Raw genomic sequence first — 27,263 nt, 5'->3', positions numbered from 1 at the left:
GTGTGTGTGTGTGTTGTCTATTTTTGATGAAGGCCTTGCTGGCTGGAAGCTTATTTGTGACACTCTTTTTGTTGTGCCTATCTACGACTCAGCATCTCCGCTATGTGGTGAGTACCAACTTCCCTTTTCATAAAGTTAGAGACACCAGTTACTTAAGTTAATGTCCTTGTGCTAGATATCCAGAGCTGAATTTCGCCAGTTTTAGAATATCTTTCTGAATTCGGTAATACAATAGCTTTGACAGTTAAACAACTGGACTCATATTCAGATGATTAAGCTACTTCTTTACTGTTTATATCAATACTGTTGTTCATCAATACCATCTGTTTAATGTTTACCATGTGTTGTGTGCAAAAAACCAGATAAAGTAACAAAATCACAACATACTAAATAGCATGTTTCAAAAAGATTTATCCAATTTCACAAGACTTTATCTTCTTCATGAATGAATATGTTGTTGTTGTTGTTGTTGTTGTTGTTGTTGTTGTGGTCTTCAGTCCTGAGACTGCTTTGATGCAGCTCTCCATGCTACTCTATCCTGTGCAAGCTTCTTCATCTTCCAGTACTTACTGCAACCTACATCCTTCTGAATCTGCTTAGTGTATTCATCTCTTGGTCTCCCTCTCCGATTTTTACCTTCCACGCTGCCCTTCAATGCTAAATTTGTGAGCCCTTGATGCCTCAGAACAGGTACTACCAACCGGTCCCTTCTTCTTGCCAAGTTGTGCCACAAACTCCTCTTCTCCCCAATTCTATTCAATACCTCCTCATTAGTTATGTGATCTACCCGCCTAATCTTCAGCATTCTTCCGTTGCATCACATTTCAAATGCTTCTATTCTCTACTTGTCCAAACTGTTTATCATCCATGTTTCACTTCCATACATGGCTACACTCCATACAAATACTTTGGGAAATGACTTCCTGACACTTAAATCTATACTCGATGTTAACAAGTTTCTGTTCTTCAGATATGCTTTCCTTGCCATTGCCAGTGTACATTTTATATCCTCTCTACTTCGACCATCATGTTATTTTGATCCGCAAATAGTTAAACTCGTTTACTACTTTATGTGTCTCATTTCCTAATCTAATTCCATCAGCATCACCCAACTTAATTTGACTACATTCCATTATCCTCGTTTTGCTTTTGTTGATGTTCATCTTATATCCTCCTTTCAAGACACTGTCCATTCTGTTCAACTGCTCTTCCAAGTCCTTTGCCGTCTCTGACAGAATTACAATGTCATCGGCGAACCTTAAAGTTTTTATTTCTTCTCCATGGATTTTAATACCTACTCGAAATTTTTCTTTTGTTTCCTTTACCGCTTGCTCAATATACAGATTGAATGATATCGGGGAGAGGCTACAACCCTGTCTCACTCCCTTCACAACCACTGCTTCCCTTTCATACCCCTCGACTCTTAAAACTGCCATCTGTTTTCTGTACAAATGTAAATAGCCTTTCGCTCCCTCTATTTTACCCCTGCCAACATCAGAATTTGAAAGAGAGTATTCCAGTCAACATCATCAAAAGCTTTCTCTATGTCTACAAATGCTAGAAATGTAGGTTTGCCTTTCCTTAATCTTTCTTCTAAGATAAGTTGTAGGGTCAGTATTGCCTCACGTGTTCCAATATTTCTACGGAATCCAAACTGATCTTCCCTGAGGTCGGCTTCTACCAGTTTTTCCGTTCCTCTATAAAGAATTCGCATTAGTATTTTGCAGCTGTGACTTACTAAACTGATAGTTCGGTAATTTTTACATCTGTCAACACCTGCTTTCTTTGGGATTGGAATTATTATATTCTTCTTGAAGTCTGAGGCTATTTCACCTGTCTCGTATATCTTGCTCACCAGATGGTAGAGTTTTGTCATGACTGGCTCTCCCAGGGCTGTCAATAGTTCTAATGGAATGTTGTCTACTCCTGGGGCCTTGTTTTGACTCAGGTCTTTCAGTGCTCTGTCAAACTCTTAACGCAGTATCGTATCTCCCATTTCATCTTCATCTACATCCTTTCCCATTTCCATAATATTGTCCTCAAGTACATTGCCCTTGTATAGACCCCCTATATACTCCTTCCATCTTTCTGGTTTCCCTTCTTTGCTTAGAACTGGGTTTCCATCTGAGCTCTTGATATTCATACAAGTGGTCCTCTTTTCTCCAAAGGTCTCTTTAAATTTCCTGTAGGCAGTATCTATCTTACCCCTAGTGAGATAAGCCTCTACAGCCTTACATTTGTCCTCTAGCCATCCCTGCTTATGCCATTTTGCACATCCTGTTGATCTCATTTTTGAGACATTTGTATTCCTTTTTGCCTGCTTCATTTACTGCATCCTCATATTTTCTCCTTTCATCAATTAAATTCAATATCTCTTCTGTTAGCCAAGAATTTCTATTAGCCCTCGTCTTTTTACCTACTTGATCGTCTGCTGCCTTCACTACTTCATCCCTCAGAGCTACCCATTCTTCTTCTACTGTATTTCTTTCCCCCATTTGTGACAATTGTTCCCTTATGCTCTCCCTGAAACTCTGTACAACCTCTGGTTTAGTCAGTTTATCCAGCTCCCATCTCCTTAAATTCCCACCTTTTTGCAGTTTCTTCAGTTTGAATCTACAGATCATAACCAATAGATTGTGGTCAGAGTCCACATCTGCCCCTGGAAATGTCTTACAATTTAAAACCTGGTTCCTACATCTCTGTCTTACCATGATATAATCTATCTGATACCTTCTAGTATCTCCAGGATTCTTCCATGTATACAACCTTCTTTTATGATTCTTGGACCAAGTATTAGCTATGATTAAGTTATGCTCTGTGCAAAATTCTACCAGATGGCTTCGTATTTAATTTCTTACCCCCAATCCATATTCATCTACTATGTTTCCTTCCCTCCCTTTTCCTACTCTCGAATTCCAGTCACCCATGACTATTAAATTTTCATCTCCCTTCACTACCTGAGTAATTTCTTTTATCACATCATACATTTCATCAATTTCTTCATAATCTGCAGAGCTAGTTGGCATATAAATTTATACTACTGTAGTAGGCATGGGCTTCGTGTCTATCTTGGCCACAATAATGCATTCACTATGCTGTTTGTAGTAGCTTACCTGCACTCCTATTTTTGTTAATTCATTATTAAACCTACTCCTGCAGTACCCCTATTTGATTTTGTATTTATAATCCTGTATTCACCTGACCAAAAGTCCTGTTCCTCCTGCCACCGAACTTCACTAATTCCCACTATATCTAACTTTAACCTATCCATTTCCCTTTTTAAAATATCTAACCTACCTGCCCGATTAAGGGATCTGACATTCCACGCTCCCATCCGTAGAACACCAGTTTTCTTTCTCCTGATAACCACGTCCTCTTGAGTAGTCCCCGCCCAGAGATCCGAATGCGGGACTATTTTACCTCCGGAATATTTTACCCAAGAGGACACCATCATCATTTAACCATACAGTAAAGCTGCATGCCCTCGGGAAAAATTACGGCTTTAGTTTGCCCTTGCTTTCAGCTGTTCGCTGTACCAGCACAGCAAGGCCGTTTTGGTTAGTGTTACAAGGTCAGATCAGTCAATCATCCAGACTGTTGCCCCTGGAACTACTGAAAATGCTGCTGCCTCTCTTCAGGAACCCCATGTTTGTGTGGCCTCTCAACAGATACCCCTTCGTTGTGGTTGCCCCTACGGTACGGCCATCTGTATCATTGAGGCACGCAAACCTCCCCACCAACGGCAAGTTCCATGGTTCATGGAGGGGGGGGAGGGGGGGGGGGTGAATGAATATAGTAACACAGAATGAATCTTGTGGGTAACTTATGCATCAAAGTGTATCTTGGTACCAGTTCAAGAGTGCCCATATGATTGATAGTTTGTAAGGGGGATCTAGACCAAGGGTATTGAACGTTTTTTAATGTTTTGGAAGATGAATGGCGAATTTTAAACAGTGGCGAAAACATTTCAGTTCCAACTCTGTTAAAATGCTAAATAATACTGACTTTTACATGATTTTCCTGAAAGAAAAACACTTAACTGCACTATATTTTTTTCTGTTTTGTGAGCGGAACGGGGTAGGAAACGATCCCTCTTGCCCGGGTATGGATGCCCATGTACCAGTTGTCAGTTGTAATATCCCATCTGTGTGTTGTTGGTAGGGCTCTACAAGGTGCAGCTCACTTCCTCATGTGCTCTCACATTCATTAGCTGTTACCTGCTGAGTTTAGACAGCAGCAACACAGCAATAAAAAGAGTTTTACATTCTCCATTTCAAGAGGTAAAACTTGGTTACAACTGTATGGCATGAATTTCATTGAGAGTATAGCACTGTGTCTTCTATAGCGTAAAGGATGTATAGTTCTTGAATTGACTCTTGGCCTCTGAGATTACTTGATCCCTCCGCCACACACTGTCAGGTGGCTTGCAGAGTATGGATGTAGATGTAGATTTAGATATGTGATTTTATTTGTATAGCTTTGTGAAAGACAATCTATGCGCCTCCCTTTCCAATAGCTTGGGATAAATTGTGACACTTCCAGGAAATAGCAGTGAATGCAGTAACTCTGAGCATGCTAGCAAAAGTATTGAATAAGTTTGACCATCATATGGATGATTTTTGTGCATCCAGTGGACTGCACATTGAACGTTCGTGAATTACAGATGAAAACTTTATTCCCAAACTTTGTTGTCAGAAGTATCCCAAGGCTGTATGTGAATACATGTAAAAGATATACCTGTGCGAAATGTGATAAAATCTTTGTAGTCCTATGCATAAAGTAAAGGATGCCCCAAGTCTTTGTCTACATGTATATGGAAGGTATAATTTTGTGAAATTAGGTGACTTTTTGAAACTCACTATACTTCCAATGAAATGTAAAGTGTCAGTGATGAAGGGTTTTCTACATTTACATCCATATTCTGCAAACCACTGTGAAGTGCATGCCAGTGAGTATGTCCCATTCTACTAATTATTACCTCCTCCGCTCCCCTGCCAATCCCATTCTCACATTGAGCAAAGGAAGGATGACTCTTTAAATGCCTCTCTGTGTGTGTGTGTGTGTGTGTGTGTGTGTGTGTGTGTGTGTGTGTGAGAGCGCGCACGCGCACGCCATGGAGTTGCAGTATATTTTTGGAGTCATCATTTAAAGACAGTTCTTGATACTTTGTAAGTAGGCACTCTCAGGATAGTTTGCATCTCACTTCAAGAATCTGCCAGTTCAGTTCTTTCAGCATGTCTGTGACAATCTCCCGTAGGTCAAAGAAAACTGAACCTACGTGATGGTTCCATTTCATGTCCCCACCAAGTGTTACACCCAGGTATTTGTATGAGTAGATTGAGTCCAACTGTGACTCATTATGTTATAGTTACGGGATACAAGGCTATTTTTCATTTTGTGAATTGTACAGTTTCCCATTCCTGAATGTTTAAAATAGGTTGCCAGTCTTTGCACCAATTTACGCCATATTAACCTCTGATTATTTTGGCATCTTCTTCCAGACTGCTCTTCATTATAGATAACTGCATCATCTGTGAAAGTCATATGTTACTATCAATATTTTCTGCAATAACATACAACATGAACAGCAAGGGATGCAAAACACCTCCCTGTGGAACACCCAGAGTTACTTCTACATCTGCCGATGACTTTCCATGTAAGATAATTTGCTGTGTCCTCCCTACCATAAAATCCTTACATATTTCTTTTGATACCCCTTATGATTGTACTTCTGATAATTAGCGTAGGTGCTGTACTGACATGTGAGAAAAAAGTGCGAGTTGGATTTCACATGATCAATTGGAAACCTTGTTGGTTGACATCAAGGATGTCATTCTGTTTTAGATATCCCATTATGTTTAAGTTCAGAGTATGTTCTAAGATTTTACAACACATGAAGTCAAAGACATTGGACAGTAGTTTTATGGATCACTGATACTACCATTTTTTGGGAATGATTGTGACCTGTGTTTTTATCCTGCTAATGGGCATTGTGTTTTGTTCGAGGAATGTACAAGTATGATAGATTATAGTCAACAGGGGGGCTAACTCAGCTGCAAATTGAGTATGGAATCTGATAAGGAGTCCTTTGGGCCCTGGCTCTTTTTTAAATTTTACAGATTTTAGCTGTTTCTCAGCAATTTTTTCACTCATCTTTTCAGTAGTGTGAGAGTTAAAAATCGGGGTTTTCCTTTGTGAAGGAACATTTGAAAATAGAATTAAGCATTTCTGCTTTTGCTTTGCTGCTCTCAGTTTCTAATCCTCTGTCATCTGTGAGTGACTGGACACTAACTTTGATGCTACTATCACCCTTTACATATGACCAGAAATTCTATGGGTTTTGTGAAAGATCTTTAGACAGCATTTTGGTATGGTAGTCATTGAATTCTTCACACATTGTTCTCTTGATGGCCAAATGTGTTTCCTTCAGCATCACTCTATATAGTCCTATCCTTTTTCCACTCATTGTGTAGTAGTCTCTGTTTCTTTATAAGTCCTTTTACAGTGACTGTATGCCATGGTCCACTCATCATGTAACTGAGTCAGTATAGTTACTTTTAGTTGCAAGTAATTGTTGGACAGCACTTCTTCCAAAAGTCTTGGACTGTCTTGTTGTGGTATGTACAATAACTTATCTGATTTAAAGTTAAGGAGCAAAACAAAAATATTTGTCAAATTGCAGGGCCTGGAGAGCTATGATAATAAATTGCAACCACTGGTTAGGAGAGCATGCCCTGATATTCATTAGTTTTTACAGTTCATTTCAAGGTACAGTTGGTGGAATAACTTCTAACTACAAATCAGAACATCAAGTGATGAAATCTAGTGCTATGCCAATATTTTGGAGGACCTTGAAATCACACATTGACTGTCTTGGATTGAATTTTACATAGTTTATTTAAATATGTAGAAAGGAATGCCAGATACCTTCTCTCATTATCATGAGAACTGTGCTGATGCTCCATCTCTAATGAGCCTACTTTGCTGGAATTTGAAGTTCAGGCAAAGTCAACTGATGGAAGGCAAAATAAAGAGAATGGGTAAAAGCACTGTGGAAATGTTTTTGAGATGAATACCAGAAATAAGAGAGCTATTTGTTGACAGAAAATTTAGCACCTTTATGCAACTTTTTTTTTTGGACATATATTAAGTGTTTGCCAATAATCAAACTTATAATGCTACACTTTCTAGCAGTATTTGTATCTTTTATGTATTCACATTCCTTTTTCCTTGTACCCTTGATTTAATGCTCCTTGTACTTTTGGTCCTTGGTTTCAGTGTTGTTTCCATATTCCTATCAATACATTCCTGCACCATCCTGTGAAGTGGAACATTTTTTTATGTACCAAAATGGTAGTCAATGAATTTATAATACTTGTTTCCACAAGTCTGTAAATAACATAATTTATTAACATAATTTATTAATATTTTTTGGCTGTGTTATTTTAAACAAGGCAAGTATTTTTTTCACTTGTGTTTTCTATCAGTTTATAAATAGTACATGAGAAAGACAGTTCTGTACCTTATATCTTAGCAAAACAGGCTATTTTGGTTTCATAAAATGCAAAAATAGAATAATAATATAGGTGTTTGTCATTGTTAATTGTTAATAAAGTGTCGGTAAATGGTCAAATAAGAAGCTAATTTATTACAACAGTGCATTTATTCTTGATACCAGTCTGAAATAATAATCATAATAATTAATAATAATAATAATGGTTCAGGACAGAACTAATGAAGCCTCGGACAAGCGCCGTCATGGTCGGGGACGACGCTTGAACCCTATGCCCGCCCACAATGGTAATAACACTGCTAGCCAACTGGAAAATGATTTAAATCCAAATAGAGGTGTTTTGCAGGATATGCTTCCTGCAACCACCCTAGAAGGAAAACAAAGACAGAGGATGAGATGGTCAGATGAAGTTAATCGACACCTCATGTTCTGTTATTACCAAGCAACAAACCTAGGAACCAACACAACTGGATACAGATCACAAGTATACACAACATTTATTACCAGATACCCAGAATTAAAATTTTTAACAGAACAACGAGTAGCTGATCAGATCCGTGTAATAATAAAAAATAACAGGATACCCCAGTCAGAATTAGATAACATCAAACAACAAGTACAACAAATACTGGAACAAAATAATGTGCAATCAGAAGAAGAAGAAAATACAGTAATGGACTCAAACATCCCAGAGCAAACAAACAAAGAACAACACGCACCAATTAAACAATCAGAGGAAAACGAAATCTTAAGGCAGCCATCAGAACAAGCACAAATAGAACACAAAGTGACACAGATATTAGATATAGAAGAAAAATTTCAGCTAACATATATAGAATACAAAGACACAAATACAGATATTAGACCATTCTTGCATAGACCACCAAATAACCCACAAGTCGAAACAACAATAAAAACTATCAACACAATCATACACAACAAAATAAATGAAAACACAACTATGGAAGAGTTACAACTACTGGTATATATAGGAGCACACACTACACTAAATATACACACTAGGCAGAGATCAGAACCAACCAACACACAGAAGAAACCCACAAAACCAGCATGGCAACACAGGCTACAGATCAAAATAGAAAAACTGAGAAAAGACATCGGACAGCTAACACAATTTATAAGAAATGAAATCTCGGAAAAAAAATGAAAAAGGATAGGTAAAATCTCACAACAAGAAGCGACAGAGCAATTAGACGAAAAGAAGCAGAAATTACAAGCATTCGCCAAACGGCTCAGAAGATACAAAAAAAGTGAAAATAGAAGGAAACAAAACCAAACATTCAACATAAACCAAAAGAAATTTTACCAGACAATAGATAACACACACATTAAAATAGACAATCCACCAAACACTACAGACATGGAACACTTCTGGAGCAACATATGGTCAAACCCGGTACAACATAACGGACATGCACGGTGGATATAAGCAGAAACAGACACATACAAGATGATACCACAAATGCCTGAAGTGATAATTTTGCAACATGAAGTCACCCAAGCAATTAATTCTACGCACAATTGGAAAGCCCCTGGAAAAGATAAAATAGCAAATTTCTGCTTAAAGAAGTTCACCTCAACACATTCACATTTAACTAAATTATTTAAGAGTTACATTGCAGACCCATACACATTCCCTGATACACTTACACAAGGAATAACTTATCTGAAACCTAAAGATCAAACAGACACAGCAACCCAGCTAAATATCGCCCCATAACATGCCTACCAGCAATATACAAAATATTAACTTCAGTCATTACACAGAAATTAATGACACATACAACACAGAACAAAATTATAAATGAAGAACAAAAAGGCTGCTGCATAGGAGCACAAGGATGTAAAGAGCAACTGATAATAGATGCAGAGGTGACATATCAAGCTAAAACTAAACAAAGGTCGCTACACTACGCATACATTGATTACCAAAAAGCTTTTGATAGTGTACTCCACTCATGGTTACTACAAATATTGGAAATATACAAAGTAGATCCTAAATTGATACAGTTCCTAAACATAGTAATGAAAAATTGGAAAACCACACTTAATATCCAAACAAATTCAAATAATATCACATCACCGCCAATACAGATTAAGCGTGGAATATACCAAGGAGACTCATTAAGTCCTTTCTGGTTCTGCAGTTCTCTGAACCCACTATCCAACATGCTAAATAATACAAATTATGGATATAATATTACTGGAACATATCAACACAAAATCACACATTTGCTATACATGGATGATCTAAAGCTACTGGGAGCAAAAAATCAACAACTCAACCAATTACTAAAGGTAGCAGAAGTATTCAGCAATGATATGAATATGGCTTTTGGAACAGACAAATGTAAGAAAAATAGCATAGTCAAGGGAAAACACACTAAACAAGAAGATTACATATTGGATAACCACAGCGACTGCATAGAAGCGATGGAAAAAACAGATGCCTATAAATATCTAGGATACAGACAAAAAATAGGAATAGATGATAGAAATATTAAGGAAGAGCTAAAAGAAAAATATAGACAAAGACTAACAAAAATACTGAAAACAGAATTGACAGCAAGAAACAAGACAAAAGCTATAAATACCTATGCTATACCAATACTGACCTACTCATTTGGAGTAGTGAAATGGAGTAACACAGACCTAGAAGCACTCAATACACTTACACGATCACAATGCCACAAATATAGAATACATCACATACATTCAGCAACAGAAAGATTCACATTAAGCAGAAAGGAAGGAGGAAGGGGATTTATCGACATAAAAAATCTACATTATGGACAGGTAGACAATTTAAGAAAATTCTTTCTAGAACGAGCAGAAACTAGCAAAATACACAAAGCAATCACCCACATAAATACATCGGCTACACCACTACAATTTCATAACCACCTCTACAACCCTTTAGATCACATAACATCAACATCAACAGATACAAAGAAAGTAAATTGGAAAAAGAAAACACTACATGGCAAGCACCCGTATCATCTAACACAGCCACACATCGATCAAGACACATCCAACACATGGCTAAGAAAAGGCAATATATACAGTGAGACAGAAGGATTCATGATTGCAATACAGGATCAAACAATAAACACCAGATATTACAGCAAGCATATTATTAAAGATCCCAATACCACAACAGATAAATGCAGACTTTGCAAACAACAAATAGAAACAGTAGATCACATCACAAGCGGATGTACAATACTAGCAAATACAGAATACCCCAGAAGACATGACAATGTAGCAAAAATAATACATCAACAACTTGCCATACAACCTAAACTAATAAAGGAACACGTTCCTACATACAAGTATGCACCACAAAATGTACTGGAGAATGATGAATACAAATTATACTGGAACAGAACCATTGTAACAGATAAAACAACAACGCATAACAAACCTGACATCATACTCACCGATAAAAAGAAGAAATTAACACAACTAATTGAAATATCCATACCCAATACAGCAAATATACAGAAGAAAACTGGAGAAAAAATTGAAAAATACATCCAACTGGCTGAGGAAGTCAAGGACATGTGGCATCAGGATAAAGTTGACATTATACCAATTATACTATCAACTACAGGAGTCATACCACACAATATCCACCAGTACATCAATGCAATACAGCTACATCCAAACTTATATATATACAACTTCAGAAATCCGTAATTATTGATACATGTTCAATTACCCGAAAGTTCCTAAACGCAATGTAACATATACCGTACAGTTAAAAGGAAGTGACGCTTGATCAAGGTCCACATCACTTTCATTCCGAACCAGACCTAAGGTCTGAGAAAGGAAAGGTAATAATAATAATAATAATACCCGTGGAGGCCTTGGAAAAGAATAGGCCTCCGGCATGTTCTGCCAGTTGTAAAAGACGACGAAAAGAACAAACCACTAATAGGGCTAACCCCCTTTTAGTATGATTAGTTGGTTCAGGACAGAACTAATGAAGCCTCGGACACCGCTGTCATGGTCGGGGACGACGCTTGAACCCTATCTCCGTCCACAATGGTAACGACACTGCTAGCCACATGGAAAAAGATTTAAATCCAAATAGAGGTGTTTTGCTGGATATGCTTCCTGCAACCACCCTAGAAGGAAAACAAAGACAGAGGATGAGATGGTCAGATGAAGTTAACCGACACCTCATGTTTTGTTATTACCAAGCGACAAACTTAGGAACCAACACAACTGGATACAGATCACAAGTATACACAACATTTATTACCAGATACCCAGAATTAAAATTTTTAACAGTACAACGACTGGCTGATCAGATCCGTGTAATAATCAAAAATAACAGGACACCCCAGTCAGAATTAGAAAACGTCAAACAACAAGTACAACAAATACTGGAACAAAATAATGTGCAATCAGAAGAAGAAGAAAATACATTAATGGACCCAAACATCCCAGTGCAAACAAACAAAGAACAACACACATCAATTAAACAATCAGAGGAAAACAAAATCTTAAGACAACCACCAGAACAAGCACAAATAGAACATGAAGTGACACACATGTTAGATACAAAAAAATTTCAGCTAACATATATAGAATACAAAGACACAAATACAGACATTAGGCCATTCTTGCATAGACCACCAAATAACCCACAAGTCGAAACAACAATGACAATTATCAACACAATCATACACAACAAAATAAATGAAAATACAACTATGGAAGAGTTACAACTACTGATTTATATAGGAGCACTCACTACACTAAATATACACACTAGGCAGAGATGAGAACCAACCTACGCACAGAAGAAACCCACAAAACCAGCATGGCAACACAGGCTACAGATCAGAATAGAAAAACTGAGAAAAGACATCGGACAGCTAGCACAATTTATAAGAAATGAAATATCAGACAAAAAATGAAAAAGGTTAGGTAAAATCTCACAACAAGAAGCAATAGAGCAATTAGATGAAAAGAAGCAGAAATTACAAGCATTGGCCAAATGACTTAGAAGATACAAAAAAAAATTGAAAATAGAAGGAAACAAAACCAAACATTCAACACAAACCAAAAGAAATTTTACCAGACAATAGATAACACACACATTAAAATAGACAATCCACCAAACACTACAGACATGGAACACTTCTGGAGCAACATATGGTCAAACCCGGTACAACATAACGGACATGCACGGTGGATATAAGCAGAAACAGACACATACAAGATGATACCACAAATGCCTGAAGTGATAATTTTGCAACATGAAGTCACCCAAGCAATTAATTCTACGCACAATTGGAAAGCCCCTGGAAAAGATAAAATAGCAAATTTCTGCTTAAAGAAGTTCACCTCAACACATTCACATTTAACTAAATTATTTAAGAGTTACATTGCAGACCCATACACATTCCCTGATACACTTACACAAGGAATAACTTATCTGAAACCTAAAGATCAAACAGACACAGCAACCCAGCTAAATATCGCCCCATAACATGCCTACCAGCAATATACAAAATATTAACTTCAGTCATTACACAGAAATTAATGACACATACAACACAGAACAAAATTATAAATGAAGAACAAAAAGGCTGCTGCATAGGAGCACAAGGATGTAAAGAGCAACTGATAATAGATGCAGAGGTGACATATCAAGCTAAAACTAAACAAAGGTCGCTACACTACGCATACATTGATTACCAAAAAGCTTTTGATAGTGTACTCCACTCATGGTTACTACAAATATTGGAAATATACAAAGTAGATCCTAAATTGATACAGTTCCTAAACATAGTAATGAAAAATTGGAAAACCACACTTAATATCCAAACAAATTCAAATAATATCACATCACCGCCAATACAGATTAAGCGTGGAATATACCAAGGAGACTCATTAAGTCCTTTCTGGTTCTGCAGTTCTCTGAACCCACTATCCAACATGCTAAATAATACAAATTATGGATATAATATTACTGGAACATATCAACACAAAATCACACATTTGCTATACATGGATGATCTAAAGCTACTGGGAGCAAAAAATCAACAACTCAACCAATTACTAAAGGTAGCAGAAGTATTCAGCAATGATATGAATATGGCTTTTGGAACAGACAAATGTAAGAAAAATAGCATAGTCAAGGGAAAACACACTAAACAAGAAGATTACATATTGGATAACCACAGCGACTGCATAGAAGCGATGGAAAAAACAGATGCCTATAAATATCTAGGATACAGACAAAAAATAGGAATAGATGATAGAAATATTAAGGAAGAGCTAAAAGAAAAATATAGACAAAGACTAACAAAAATACTGAAAACAGAATTGACAGCAAGAAACAAGACAAAAGCTATAAATACCTATGCTATACCAATACTGACCTACTCATTTGGAGTAGTGAAATGGAGTAACACAGACCTAGAAGCACTCAATACACTTACACGATCACAATGCCACAAATATAGAATACATCACATACATTCAGCAACAGAAAGATTCACATTAAGCAGAAAGGAAGGAGGAAGGGGATTTATCGACATAAAAAACCTACATTATGGACAGGTAGACAATCTAAGAAAATTTTTTATAGAACGAGCAGAAACTAGCAAAATACACAAAGCAATGACTCATATAAATACATCGGCTACACCACTGCAATTTCATAACCACTTCTACAACCCTTTAGATCACATAACATCAACAGATACAAAGAAAGTAAATTGGAAAAAGAAAACACTACATGGTAAGCACCCGTATCATCTAACACACCCACACATCGATCAAGACACATCCAACACATGGCTAAGAAAAGGCAATATATACAGTGAGACAGAAGGATTCATGATTGCAATTCAGGATCAAACAATAAACACCAGATATTACAGCAAGCATATTATTAAAGATCCCAATACCACAACAGATAAATGCAGACTTTGCAAACAACAAATAGAAACAGTAGATCACATCACAAGCGGATGTACAATACTAGCAAATACAGAATACCCCAGAAGACATGACAATGTAGCAAAAATAATACATCAACAACTTGCCATACAACCTAAACTAATAAAGGAACACGTTCCTACATACAAGTATGCACCACAAAATGTACTGGAGAATGATGAATACAAATTATACTGGAACAGAACCATTGTAACAGATAAAACAACAACGCATAACAAACCTGACATCATACTCACCGATAAAAAGAAGAAATTAACACAACTAATTGAAATATCCATACCCAATACAACAAATATACAGAAGAAAACGGGAAAAAATTGAAAAATACATCCAACTGGCTGAGGAAGTCAAGGACATGTGTCATCAGGACAAAGTTGACATTATACCAATTATACTATCAACTACAGGAGTCATACCACACAATATCCATCAGTACATCAACACAATACAGCTACATCCAAACTTATATATACAACTACAGAAATCTGTAATTATTGATACATGTTCAATTACCCGAGAGTTCCTAAATGCAATGTAACATATACCATACAGTTAAATGGAAGTCACGCTTGATCAAGGTCCGTGTCACTTTCCATTTTTAACCAAACATAACATCTGAGAAAGGAAAGAAATAATAATAATAATAATAATAATCTTACACTATATTTTGCTCATCCTAGTGTGAAATTATTTGTGTTACCCGTACAGACTTTAACCCATTTGATTTTACATTTCACTTCTCTAAGTGGGCAGTACATGAACTTACTTCTGGTTATTGATAGGTTCTGAAATTGTGAGGCTGCAGGAAAAAAGCTATATACATTTCAGAAAACATGATACTGACAGAAACACAACAATACGAAATAGATACAAATTGAGACGCTGTGAAAAAAAAAGGTCTATATACGTTTCAGGATACAGATACAAATTACTATTCCAAGAGGACTGTGGACTTCCGCAATTACTACAATTGCTCATAATAAGAATCATAAGTATCCAAACACTTCTGATTATAACAGGCTGTTGCTTGAGCAACATTTCTTGAAATGTTTAATATGTTTGCCGTATACAGTGTTTTAATCTTTCGACTATTTGCATTTGAATCTGCATAGGCCCATCCGGATTTAGGTTTTCCGAGATATCCCAAAACCACTCCACACAAATGCCATGATGGAAAGGGCATGACTGATTTACTTCTCCGTGAAACTATCCAAGGTTGTACTCTGTCTCTAATGACCTCAGTGTTGATGGGACATTAAATCCTAATCTTTCTTTCTTTCTTCCTTCCTTCCAACTATTCGCTGTCAATAAAAATATTTTTGTATGCCTCTACATACTTATGAATTCCCCAATGACTCACTTCCTGATCTGTGTCCTTGAAGAGCATTTCACTTAAAAATTTATCAGTAAAATATTAACATATATTTGCTTTTGTAAATATGTGACATATATTTTGGTTTTTATGACATACTCTAAAGCTTCAGGGATCTTCTGTCTATGGATCGAAAGAAGAAATGGACCTCTTCACCTTATCCAGTACCCTGTTTCATTCTTGTGGTAGTGTGATGGTCATCCCTCTGTTGGAAATAAAATTCCTCATTATTGTACTGTACATGAATGGTAGGGTAGACAAGTGGTACTTGTACCTTAAAAAATTAATAGTCTAATTAGGACCAGACATAAAATTGTACTAAATTGACTTCATTTCAACAAAAGCCTGTGACGTAGCTGCGCACAACTACATGCAATTATTTCAGTTCATTGTTCCATTTAATTTAAACTGTGATTAATTTAACAGAACAGTTTTCTCCCTGAAATCCTCATCCTCATGTCCTATGTGCTTGTAACAACTGTTAGACTTGCATTTTGTGATTAGGATGATCCTCATGTAATATAGCCTCCTGATGTTGCAAGAATTTCATGTCAAACTTCTGATATCCACTTTCTCATTTGCACTTAGTTTGGTGACAGCAAAGATCTTTCAGAACTAGCATTTTGTGTATCATATGCTGTACCACAAATTTCAAGTTTTCTGCAAATGTGTCGTATTGTTAGTCATTTTCATTACTCCATTCTGTGTTGTTGACTGTTACTAGAAGACCCTTGCATGGAGCTAATTCTCATGGCTAGACATGGAGTGCATAATACCCGGACGACAGACCCCTTTGTTGATAGGTGATGAAACTGTATGGCCAGGTAGACTACTGAAACTGAAGATTTAAAGTAATGGTCTTCTTTGTCTTTTGTTTCATTATCCTCTAAACCTAATCATGGAATTACTTTTTTAGTTACTTTTTGATATTTATTGTGTTACTATTTTGTTTTTACACAAATAAAAAAGGAAGTGTATTTTTAAAATTTGATATTACAAATACATTTTGTAGTTTTGGACTTGACAGGGGTCGCTATTGTTATTTCATCTAGTGCCACAAGATATGGTTTGTACTTAAATGTTTCAAAGCTGAAGATTATAGAGAAAATAATTTTTACATATATCATTGTTTTATTACACAATAATTGACTACTTTCTCTGGGTTTGAGTTGTATATCTCACCGTTTCCAGAATTCATCTCTTTCTTTTCTTCCTTTCTTTCTTTTTAGTATGTATACACACTTAACAGTTCATTCAATAATTCAAACGGAAGAGGAATACTTAACAGTAAGAAAGCTGGAAGTTACATGAGACACCTCTTTCATAGATAAGACACACTTTATTACATTTCTCTCTTTGAATTGTAGTCTGGTGCATACTTCCACCTCAAAGATTTATGCTGATATTCTGTTGTATAGTTCTTCAGTTTGTCATGTCTGGATATCAGCATTGTGCGTGACTTGAATGTTTATCATTGATACTCTCATTCAGAGTCAGCATGCTCCACAAATACACTTACTATTATATTTCTTTATACTGGGAGTCAATGTTTGCATGGTCTCAACACTTTACATTATGGGTCTACTGTGTACAACAGAACTGGTCACAAACAATTTCTTAGAGATATTCATGTTGTTAATAATACTGATCTTATTGCCCATTCTGAAGCTGCCCCAGTGTTGCATACCCAATGTGGTGTCACCGCCAGACACCACACTTGATAGGTGGTAGCCTTTAAAATCGGCCGCGGTCCATTAGTATACGTCGGACCCGCGTGTCGCCACTATCAGTGATTGCAGACCGAGCGCCGCCACACGGCAGGTCTAGAGAGACTTCCTAGCACTCGCCCCAGTTGTACAGCCGACTTTGCTAGCGATGGTTCACTGACAAAATACGCTCTCATTTGCCGAGACGATAGTTAGCATAGCCTTCAGCCACGTCATTTGCTACGACCTAGCAAGGCGCCAGTACCAGTTACCATTGATACTGTGAATAATGTACAGTCAAGAGCGATGTTCACCATTTATGGAGTAAATTAAGTATTCCACCAGCTACGTCCGTTTTTTCTAAAGTCTAATTTCCCTGTCCTGTTCCAGACCTCACGCCAGCCTGGCGTGAGCTAAAACGCGTGCCTTTCGGCTTCCTCTTGTAACCCGGTGTTGGCTCTCCTGCCAACCCACAACACCCAACTGATGATTTCTCACCATTGAGAGCTGTTCTTATTTGTCTTTTGGAAAAACCACAATGCATTCATATCTACTTATATGTGTTGCAATTGTATTTTTTGTTTACCAGGTCATAGTGTGCCACATATCAAAGTTTGGATGCTGCTACCATATTATGCAGTCTTGATTTTGTGAATGAAAAACATAATCTTAGTTTCAGTGTTTGTTATATATGAGGGTTTTATGAAACAGTGGTTTGACATCAGGGAAGTCGTCATACGGAAGTACATAATGTGTTCTGTAATACTACAATGAAGTGATGTGTGCATTATATTACGTGTATAGGTCTGCATATTTGGTTTATAATCCTTTTAATAATGTGGAGTGACCTGTTTTCTTTTCATGACATTTTGTCACTGCACATGCACTTCATCACTTGAAATTATCTAAACGTTTATGCTGACATGGCTAATAGATCCCTAAATACTGACAGTTGTGAAATAAAGTAACATAACAAGGTAGCACGTGACGTATAGAATATTGTGCAGTATTCAAACTCGCACTGATGTGAGAGAAGTACTAATCGTATAGTAAGTTAATAGCCCCCTCCCTCTTCCCTCCTTCTCCCTTCCACTCCCCCTCCTCCGCTGCTCACCCTCCCCCCTCCTCCCCTCCCCCACTCCCTCTCCCCCTGTTGATGCTTCTTTTAATTCTTCTTTTCTCTCGATTGAAGAATTACTTAATTTGTAGTCAAGCCAAAGTGAAACATAATACAAGAATTTCAAAAGAAAAGAGGAAATGTTTGAAAATAATCATAGTGTGCTTATATTTGAATTGTTACAATTGTCTGTCTGTTACATGAATGGGAGCTGCTACTTCTTTGAGAGTATCAGTGATTACCAAAGAAGTCTTTTGCTCAATGTTGACCTGAAAATTCTCATATATGCTCAATGTGAAGTTTGCCAGAATTCAGAATTTTTGGTTTAGATTACCATTTATTTTAATAACCATATGGTCAGCCAGTAAATGTGTGAGTAGCTTTTAACAGTTAATTTGTTTTATGTATGGCCACAGAAAATTCTTTGATTTTTAGTGTTTGGTGAATGTAGTAAACTATCTCCTCCTCTTTCCACAAAAGGAAATCATAGGAGGTATAACTATAGTAGGAAAGTTCTGGGAGAACACAAATAGTCCAGGAGTAAAGGAGACTAGTCACTGAAAAGCAGAAGCGTCCAGTCGTCAACAGGCATACATAAAAAGACAGAAAACTTGCTAGCTTTCAGAGTAAGTCCTTACTTAAGCTAAAGCGCACACACAAAGCCCAGCCCCCCCCACTCCCCCCCCCCCCCCCCCCCCACTCCCCCCACCATTGTGTGTGCACATGCTTGTGCTCCTACATACTTGTGCTGACTGGATGCACATTGCCAGGAATGCATTTCAGCAGGTGGACTAGCCTGGGGTGGGGGTTGTGTTGGGTGGGATGGGGTAGCTAGAAGGAGAGAGAGGGAAGAGGGGTTGAGGGCGGGTAGCTAGTGTGTTGGAGCGATGCATCTGGTTTGTTTATTAGGAATGGGAGAGGGAGGAATGGCAGGAGTGTGGGCTTGGCATGTGATTCACTGATGTGAGAGACAGTGGGGAGCAGAGCATCTTGAAGGCAATATGGGGAGGTGAATTGGGAGTGTTTGATAAGAAGAGGAAAGTCAGCTAAAGGAGAGTGAGGCCAGTACAGTTTCAGGAGTGTAGGCTGTATTGCAAGGATAACTCCCATCTGTGTATTTCAAAAAAGCTGATGGTGGAGGACAGGATTGAGATGGCCCATGTTGTGAAGCAGCTGTTGAAATCTCAGCTGCATGCTGTGCTACTGGGTGGTCTATTTTGTTTTTGGCTACAGTTTGACAGTGGCTACTCATTCAGGTTGAAAGCTGGTTGTCTGTCATACCATCTTAAAAGTTGTGCAGTGGTTGCAGCAGAGTTGGTTTATGAAATGGCTCCTTTCACAGGCAGCACAGCCTCTGAAGGGCAGAACTGGATTACAAAAGGCCTAAGTGGGTGGGTTTGGCAGGTCTTACTTCCGGGTCTTCCACAACTACATGCAGCTGAGCACAGTGCTCTCGATTTCAATGGCTGTTGACCGACCCAGTCCAGTTGGATGCTTCTCTCAACCACCAGCCTTTTTTAACTGTGCAGATGGGAATCATACTTGTGACACATCCTTTGCTCCTGGAACCACTCCAGCCAGGTGTCTATTAACAGATTGACCCTCCACCCTCAGCATCCCTTTTCTTTGTCCTATTGCTCCCTTCACTCCTTCACTTCACCTTGTGCTGCTCCCCCCCCCCCCCCCCCCCCCCCAGCTCTAAAACACATGCATCACATGGCTAGCCTGTGCTGCTACCATCGCTCCCTCCCGCATTCCTAACCAGTAAACCAGCTGCCTCCCTCCAAACCACTAGCTACACATCCCAACCACTCTTCCTGTCTCCTGCCTCTCTCTCCATCTAACCACCCCACCTGACACAACACTAACTTGCCATAGTCCACCTGCTGAATTTGCACTCCTGGCATCGTGTGTCCAGCCAGCACTATCTAGGGTCATAGGTGTGTGTGTGTGTGTGTGTGTGTGTGTGTGTGTGTGTGCGAGTGAGTGAGTGAGTGAGAGAGAGAGAGAGAGAGAGAGAGAGAGAGAGAGGGAGAGGGAGAGAGAGAGAGAGAGAGAGAGAGAGAGAGATTGTACTCTATATCCAGAACGGATTTACTCCAAAACCTCAAAACCAAGCAAGTTTTCTTTTTTTGTGTATGTTTTCCATGAATAAATGCTTCTGCCTTCTGGAAAATTTTGGGAAGTATACAAGTAATGGAATGAGTACAACCAACCACTCACCATGGTGTACAGTGGTTATGCATGTAAAAAAGAAGCTCAATATTGTGTCTTAGACTCCTTACTATTGTGTCTTAGACTCCTTACTATTCACACACACACACACACACACACACACACACACACACACACACACACACACACACACACACTTACACTTACTCTGTGGCCCATTGCAACAGCCTGGCTACATTTCATGCACTTATTGCTGAGGTGTTGGTATAAATCTTTACTGATTCTCATGGCTCTTATGTCAGCTAATCATAGTTTTGTCATTAGTGATAAAGACACTTGCTGATTTGAGATTTTAAGACACTGTGAAGTACTTGCTTTTCTTATGCAACACTAACCTTAAAACATGTATGTATTATAGTTATAATAGAGACTGTGCTGTTTCATGTGCAATTCTGGATTCAACTAGTGTATTCCGCAGTATTCTTAGTGATCATAGCAAACTCTTATAGCTTAAACAAAATCTCTAGATTTCCATAAATTCTTTGTTGTACTTGTGTTTTACTCATTGTGTGTGTTCATCCTCTGTCTTCTTTAATTCACTGTTTCTATGATACTTTTATGTGCACACTTTAATGCAAGTCTTTTCATCAGCCTTCTCCTTTTAGTAGTAAGATGTTTTCCACCTGCATGTTTGGTGTAGGCATTGCATAATGAGTGTATGGCATGCAAGTGAGAGTGGGAGCACTGAATTCTCTTTCAGGCATAGCGCAGCCTTTCCTCTGGGAAGAAGGTAGCTGTGGAACTGGCTCTCGTGACAAGAAGGAGGGTGCCTCTTCCCACCCTCCTTCTGCTACTCACTCTCCCACCCCTCCACCCCAGCGGAGACTGGCCAAGAGCTTTAGCGTTGCACCTTCTGCTGTCACAAAGGGTAACTATGGTTGTACTCGGTTGTACTCTTAGTCTGCTGTCTGGGTGAATGTAAGACTGTGGCTGCACATTTCTGTAGAGCACATTAGTGTTTTATGCCAGTATATGCACTGTTATAGCAATTTTTGAGCTTTGTTACTGATGAAATATATTTTATTCAGTTCAAACGTTAAATCTGCATTCGAAACTTTTTGGCAGATGAATCGTGTACTGGACTGGGAGTTAAATCTGGGACCTTTGCCTTTTGCAGCCATGTGCTTTACTGACTGAGGTAAAGATACAAGGTTTGAGTCCCAGTTTGGCACACAGCTTTAAGCTACCAGGAAGTTTCAAATCAGTGCACATCCAGCTGCAGAGTGGAAATTCTTTCTGGAAAAAAAGTCTACATTTGCTTTTGTGTGTTCTGTTGCTAGTGTCATGTGTAAAAAGTAAATGTCTTTATTGTCTTTTTAGGTCACAGTTTCTTCATCAACATAATCTTATTTTCTGTTAATAATTAATTTAAATATTACAAAAACATTATTTTTCAAACTCAGTCCACTATGTCTTTCTTTACCATACTCTATTAATTTGAAATGGATTTTCTCCTGCTGAGCATTTTCTTCATGTTTTTGAAGAGAAGGTCATCACAGAGTCCAAATTTGGGGAACTGAGCAGATGAGATAATAGTTGACCAATTTTAGTTACGGTGCCTTCAAACATTAGAATGAATGCATTGTTCTGATGAATGAAAATATTCTCCCTTACTAAATGAGGTCACTTCTCCATGAGTTTCTTCAGCAATTTATCCAGTAAAGATGTACAGCTATTTTCTCCTTTACCAAATAAATGCTATGCAGTAAAATCATAGCTTTATGATGTTACAATGCTAATAATAATTCTATTATTATTAACCTCTTCAGTTCCACTTGCATAAAAAGATGTGTATCCATCTAATATTTCTAGACCAACAAGATTAAGAAAATGTAATTCTTTTCAAAAATTATTGGATAAATTTTCCAAAAAAACAATGGGCTATACACAGCATTGTGGCATTCAAGGTAAGCAAATTATAAAAATGGTGTTGGATAAAACATCAATTTTATATTTTATAAACTTGTAATGGAAAGGCAACCAGTACAAAGAAATCATTTAATTACATCATGATACATGGCAAACTAGTTTACACTTTGATTCAGAGGATGTTCTGTGGTATGCAAACCTTGTGGCTTGCATCATATCATAATAAGCTTTGAAACAGTCTCTTTCACAAACACAAGTGAACAAGATATTCTGTACAGTAGACTCTTGCTGTTATGCTTTCACACCCAGGCATTCTGCAAAGATGAGTCTTATCATCACTAACAATCTCTGACATTTGTAATACTCATGCCTTCCTTTTGGTTGGCATGGATGTGACACCAGGAATTTCTTTTTGTTGGAGGGCAGGTTACTGCATCTGTCTACATTGTACTCAACTGTGTCATTATGTGCCCCCTTTTTCAGCATGGAGCAGCCACCCAGGCCTTAATCTTGAACTTCAGGCAGTCCATTATTTCTTTGCTCTGAATTTTCAGAGCAGTGCAGTCCAGTCTGTAATCAAAAAATGTGGCAACAAGTGCAAAACAACAAATAAATAAATAATATTGAGCAGACTGTCCATTTCCTAGTTTTTGCAGTTTGCCTTAATGCTGCAATGATATGTCAAATAAATGGACACCTACCATATTAGCATTTTAGCTTTCAGCAGTGTGTGGTATGTTGATGCTGATATACTTTCTGCCTTTCTTTGACCACCCACTGCTTGCATTGTATTACATGCGTTTTGGCTTCCACAGATGAAGGAATGATTACTGCTTTGTTGACATAGCATTTGACAACAAACTTGTTTTCTTCCAAAACAGCTCCTTCAAAAGCTGGAGCAGGTGGCAAGGGCTCAAACACATCTGTGTGGTGCCAAGGAGGATTACATCATTGTTGTGGCAGAAGTCACATTTGAGTCCTCATCAGATGACAAAAGTACACATATTGTGTCTGTACACATGAAATAACATCATGTTCTAATAGGCTCTAATCAGTGTTGAATGGCTTCTCCAGCTCATTACATATCTCATCTTCTGACCCTAAGGAAAATTTTTTTTCTACTTTCAGTCAAGTCATTATCCTTTTATTATCACTATTACTATCATTATTTATTATTATTATCATTATTGCAGTAACTACTTCACTAATTATGCACCAAAGCGTAGAGGAAATTAGTGACAAATGAAGAAAGGTTTTTACAAGATACAAACCTACTGTGTTGTACACATGTACAACAGAAATATGAAACTTGTCCAAGATAATAGCAGTAACTACTACCTTAGTGCTACAAGGGGCTAATATTCTGCTAACATCAGTTGACAATAAATTAGTATCAGTTCAAAATATTTATGATGTGAATAAGTGAATAAAAATGCACACTTACAGAACCTTGACATTGTTTTGCTATTGTTCTGTTGTGTGTGTTAAGTAAACAGTTGTCAACTTCAGTAACTGATGACACAGACCACTGAAACTTGCTGTACTAGGTGGCAAGGCCTCATGAAAGGTGAGAAAACTGTTGGCACAGGTATCTTTAGCATTACATGGATTCTATATGCATACAAAAGTTTTACCTTGTTGTGTGTATCATTTATGAGGTTAAGGCCACCTGGGAATATACTGTTCAGTGACATAGGAGGAGTCGCACATCTTTATTCTGAAAATAATATCCCTATAACTTGAATATTCCCAAGAAATGATTCCATAACTTATTAGTGAATGGAAATTTACAGATTAAACTAATTTCTTCATATCTACAGTATCTATAGGTGTGATCATACATAGTGCAAATGTAGCTGAACCAAGCCAATTATTTAATTTTATGGTGTGTTTTCCATTAATTCTATGGTGTATGTTTCCCAGTTATAGAGATCATCTGTAGTCCCAAAAATTGAAACAGAGTGAGGTGATGCATTGGTTAGCACACTATACTCTTGGGAGGACAACATTTCAAATCCAGCCTGTCCATCCAGATTTAGGTTTTTCATGATTTCCCTAAATCACTCCTGGCAAATGCCAGGATGGTTCAATTGCTAGAGCACGGACAATTTCCTCTTCCATCTTTGAAACGTTTGGAGCTAGACCTCTGTCTCTAATGACCTTGATGTTGATGGGACATTAAACCCTACTTTCCCTTTTTTCTTCCAAAAACTGAACACTATCTACTACTTGTAGTTTGAATACATTATTTTTATTTCTTGAGTAAATACTGAATGTTATGTGCCAGATCATGTCTGTTGATGTTGTTCTCTTTTCATTAAGAGCAGTGTCAGTGATTTTTATTCCTACACTTAAGATATCTGCAAAAGGCCAAAATGCCAAAGGACTTCAAATCCACAGTGTGTATGTGCTGTGTAACACATATTTGATGGCTTTTTATCAGGCATATAAAATTTAAACCTTCTTTATTTAATTTTTCACAATATTTTTAACTTTTGTGCAAGAGTACAATGGTTCACACAATGAAACCCCTTAGCTAAGACTATAGAAATTTTACAAGGACACAAATTAAGTGTCCATACAGAACTATGTTGCTGACGCCATTAATACTTTAATCCAGTAGTTGAATTTCAAATGAAATGTGTTACTAATGTTACGACTATTAATGTTAATCTGCACACTGTAATTCAGATGATGAGACTTGTGTTGTTTAATAGAGCAAAGTGGAATTTAATCATTCACCAGACATCATTTCCTTTTCCTCATGAAGTTCATTTTCACATTCTTCTTTCAGCTCCTTACATTATATTGCACACCTTTGACAACTATTACTTCACATTATGTAAGTTGAAGGTGGAGGGGGAAGAAAGGAAGGTGAAAGGGAAGGGAAACAGTCATTGATGTCAGCTGCATTGGAACTGTATGCGGAATCAGCAGTTGCAAGTGAAAATTTGTGCCGGTCTCCGATTTGGACCTTGGATCTCCTTATTACTAGGCAGTAGCATTAACAACAACACCATTCAGACACCATGTTTATCGCAATTGTGCAGACTATCTTGGTTACACCTTCCAGCCGATTCACACTCACACCTAGTGCTTGTCCATGTCCTCCATGCTCGCTACTTTGAGATTCCCACAGGAGGTCGAACATAATCGTGCGTATGCGCTGGAGGTGATAGATTCACCCATCAAGGGAAGTAACTTATAAGAACGTGTTGTGCCAGTTCCTTTGGTCATGTCCCAAAGAACAGACACCGTGTGGAATCTCCAATTGTGATACACATAATGTAAATTGAAGGTGGAGGAGGGGGGTGGGGGGACAAAGGAAAGAAAAGAGAAGGGAAGGAACTATTGACGCCAGTTGCAACGGGACTTTATGTGGAATCAGCACCGACAAATGAAAATATATGCTGGACCAGGATTCGAATCTGGGATCTCCTGCGTAATAGGCAGTTGTATTAACCACTGCGCCGTTTGGACACAGTGTTCATTACAATTGCGCTGACTATCTTGGCACACTTGTCGGCCAGTCAACAATCCAACCTAGTGCCACCTATCCATGCCACCTGTTCTTTGCTTTCCTTTCCTTCCCCTCCCCCCCCCCCTCCACCCCCCCCCCCCCACCTAATGTGTATCACAGCTGTGGATTCCGCATGGTGTCTGTTCATTTGAACGTGTTCAAAGGAACAGACACCACATATTCATGTAAGTAATTTGCCTCAATGAGCAATGAAGCCACCATCTTCAGGCATGCACAATTGTGTTCAACCTTCTGCAGGATTCTCAAAGCAGCAAGCATGGAGGACATGGATGGGGACTGTGGATTGGTGCTGCTAGGTGAGAGTGTGAATCAGCCTGGAGGTGCGCCAAGGTAGTCTGCGCAACAGAGATAAACGCTGTTTTCAGATGGCGCAGCAGTTAACACCACTGCCTGGTAAGCAGGAGATCCTGGGTTCGAATCCCAATCCAGCATGCATTTTCATGTGTTGTTGCAGATTACACATAAAGTCCTATCGCAGCTGACATCAGTAGTTCCTTCTCAGTATCGTAGCTGGGGATTCCATGTGGTGTCTGTTCTTTCAGACATGTCTGAAGGAACAGACACCACCCATTCATATATATTATTTCACAGCCATTTTGTAGGGTCAACCATAGGCAATTGGATTATTTAATAATGGAAACACTAAGATTTTAATTTCAAGCAATTTTCAGTTTTCAAAGCTGACATATCCCGAGGATGAATTTAGATTCACAAAACTGCCTCACAAATAAATTAGATGAGAACACAGTATTTTTTTCCATTGTTAGATGTGAAATTGTTCTGCAAGTAACTGATAGAAGATTCCATTACAAAGACTATCGAAATATTTAGATATGTTTTCTTATTTATAGAATGTAAGATAAATCATTGGGAATTATAGCTACAGAGGGGGTGAATTTTATAATTTT

At 37.9% G+C, this 27,263-nt stretch overlaps 1 protein-coding gene across 9 annotated transcripts in view; it reads left to right on the top strand.

Moving 5' to 3' along the window:
• Positions 1–27,263, top strand: part of LOC124619295 (ral GTPase-activating protein subunit beta) — a 370,359-nt gene that overhangs the window by 84,227 nt on the left and 258,869 nt on the right. For 6 of the 9 annotated variants that reach the window (XM_047145576.1, XM_047145572.1, XM_047145573.1 and 3 more), the window contains one exon: positions 21,646–21,813. The exons of the other annotated variants lie outside the window; for them this stretch is intronic. In XM_047145576.1, coding sequence (XP_047001532.1) covers positions 21,646–21,813 — 168 coding nt within the window. The remainder of the gene's footprint in view (positions 1–21,645; positions 21,814–27,263) is intronic. 9 annotated transcript variants of the gene reach the window in all.

This window comes from Schistocerca americana, chromosome 6, assembly GCF_021461395.2.
Source record: "Schistocerca americana isolate TAMUIC-IGC-003095 chromosome 6, iqSchAmer2.1, whole genome shotgun sequence".
NCBI classification, from domain to species: Eukaryota; Metazoa; Arthropoda; class Insecta; order Orthoptera; family Acrididae; genus Schistocerca; species Schistocerca americana.
This window is presented reverse-complemented; position numbering and strand designations above follow the sequence as displayed.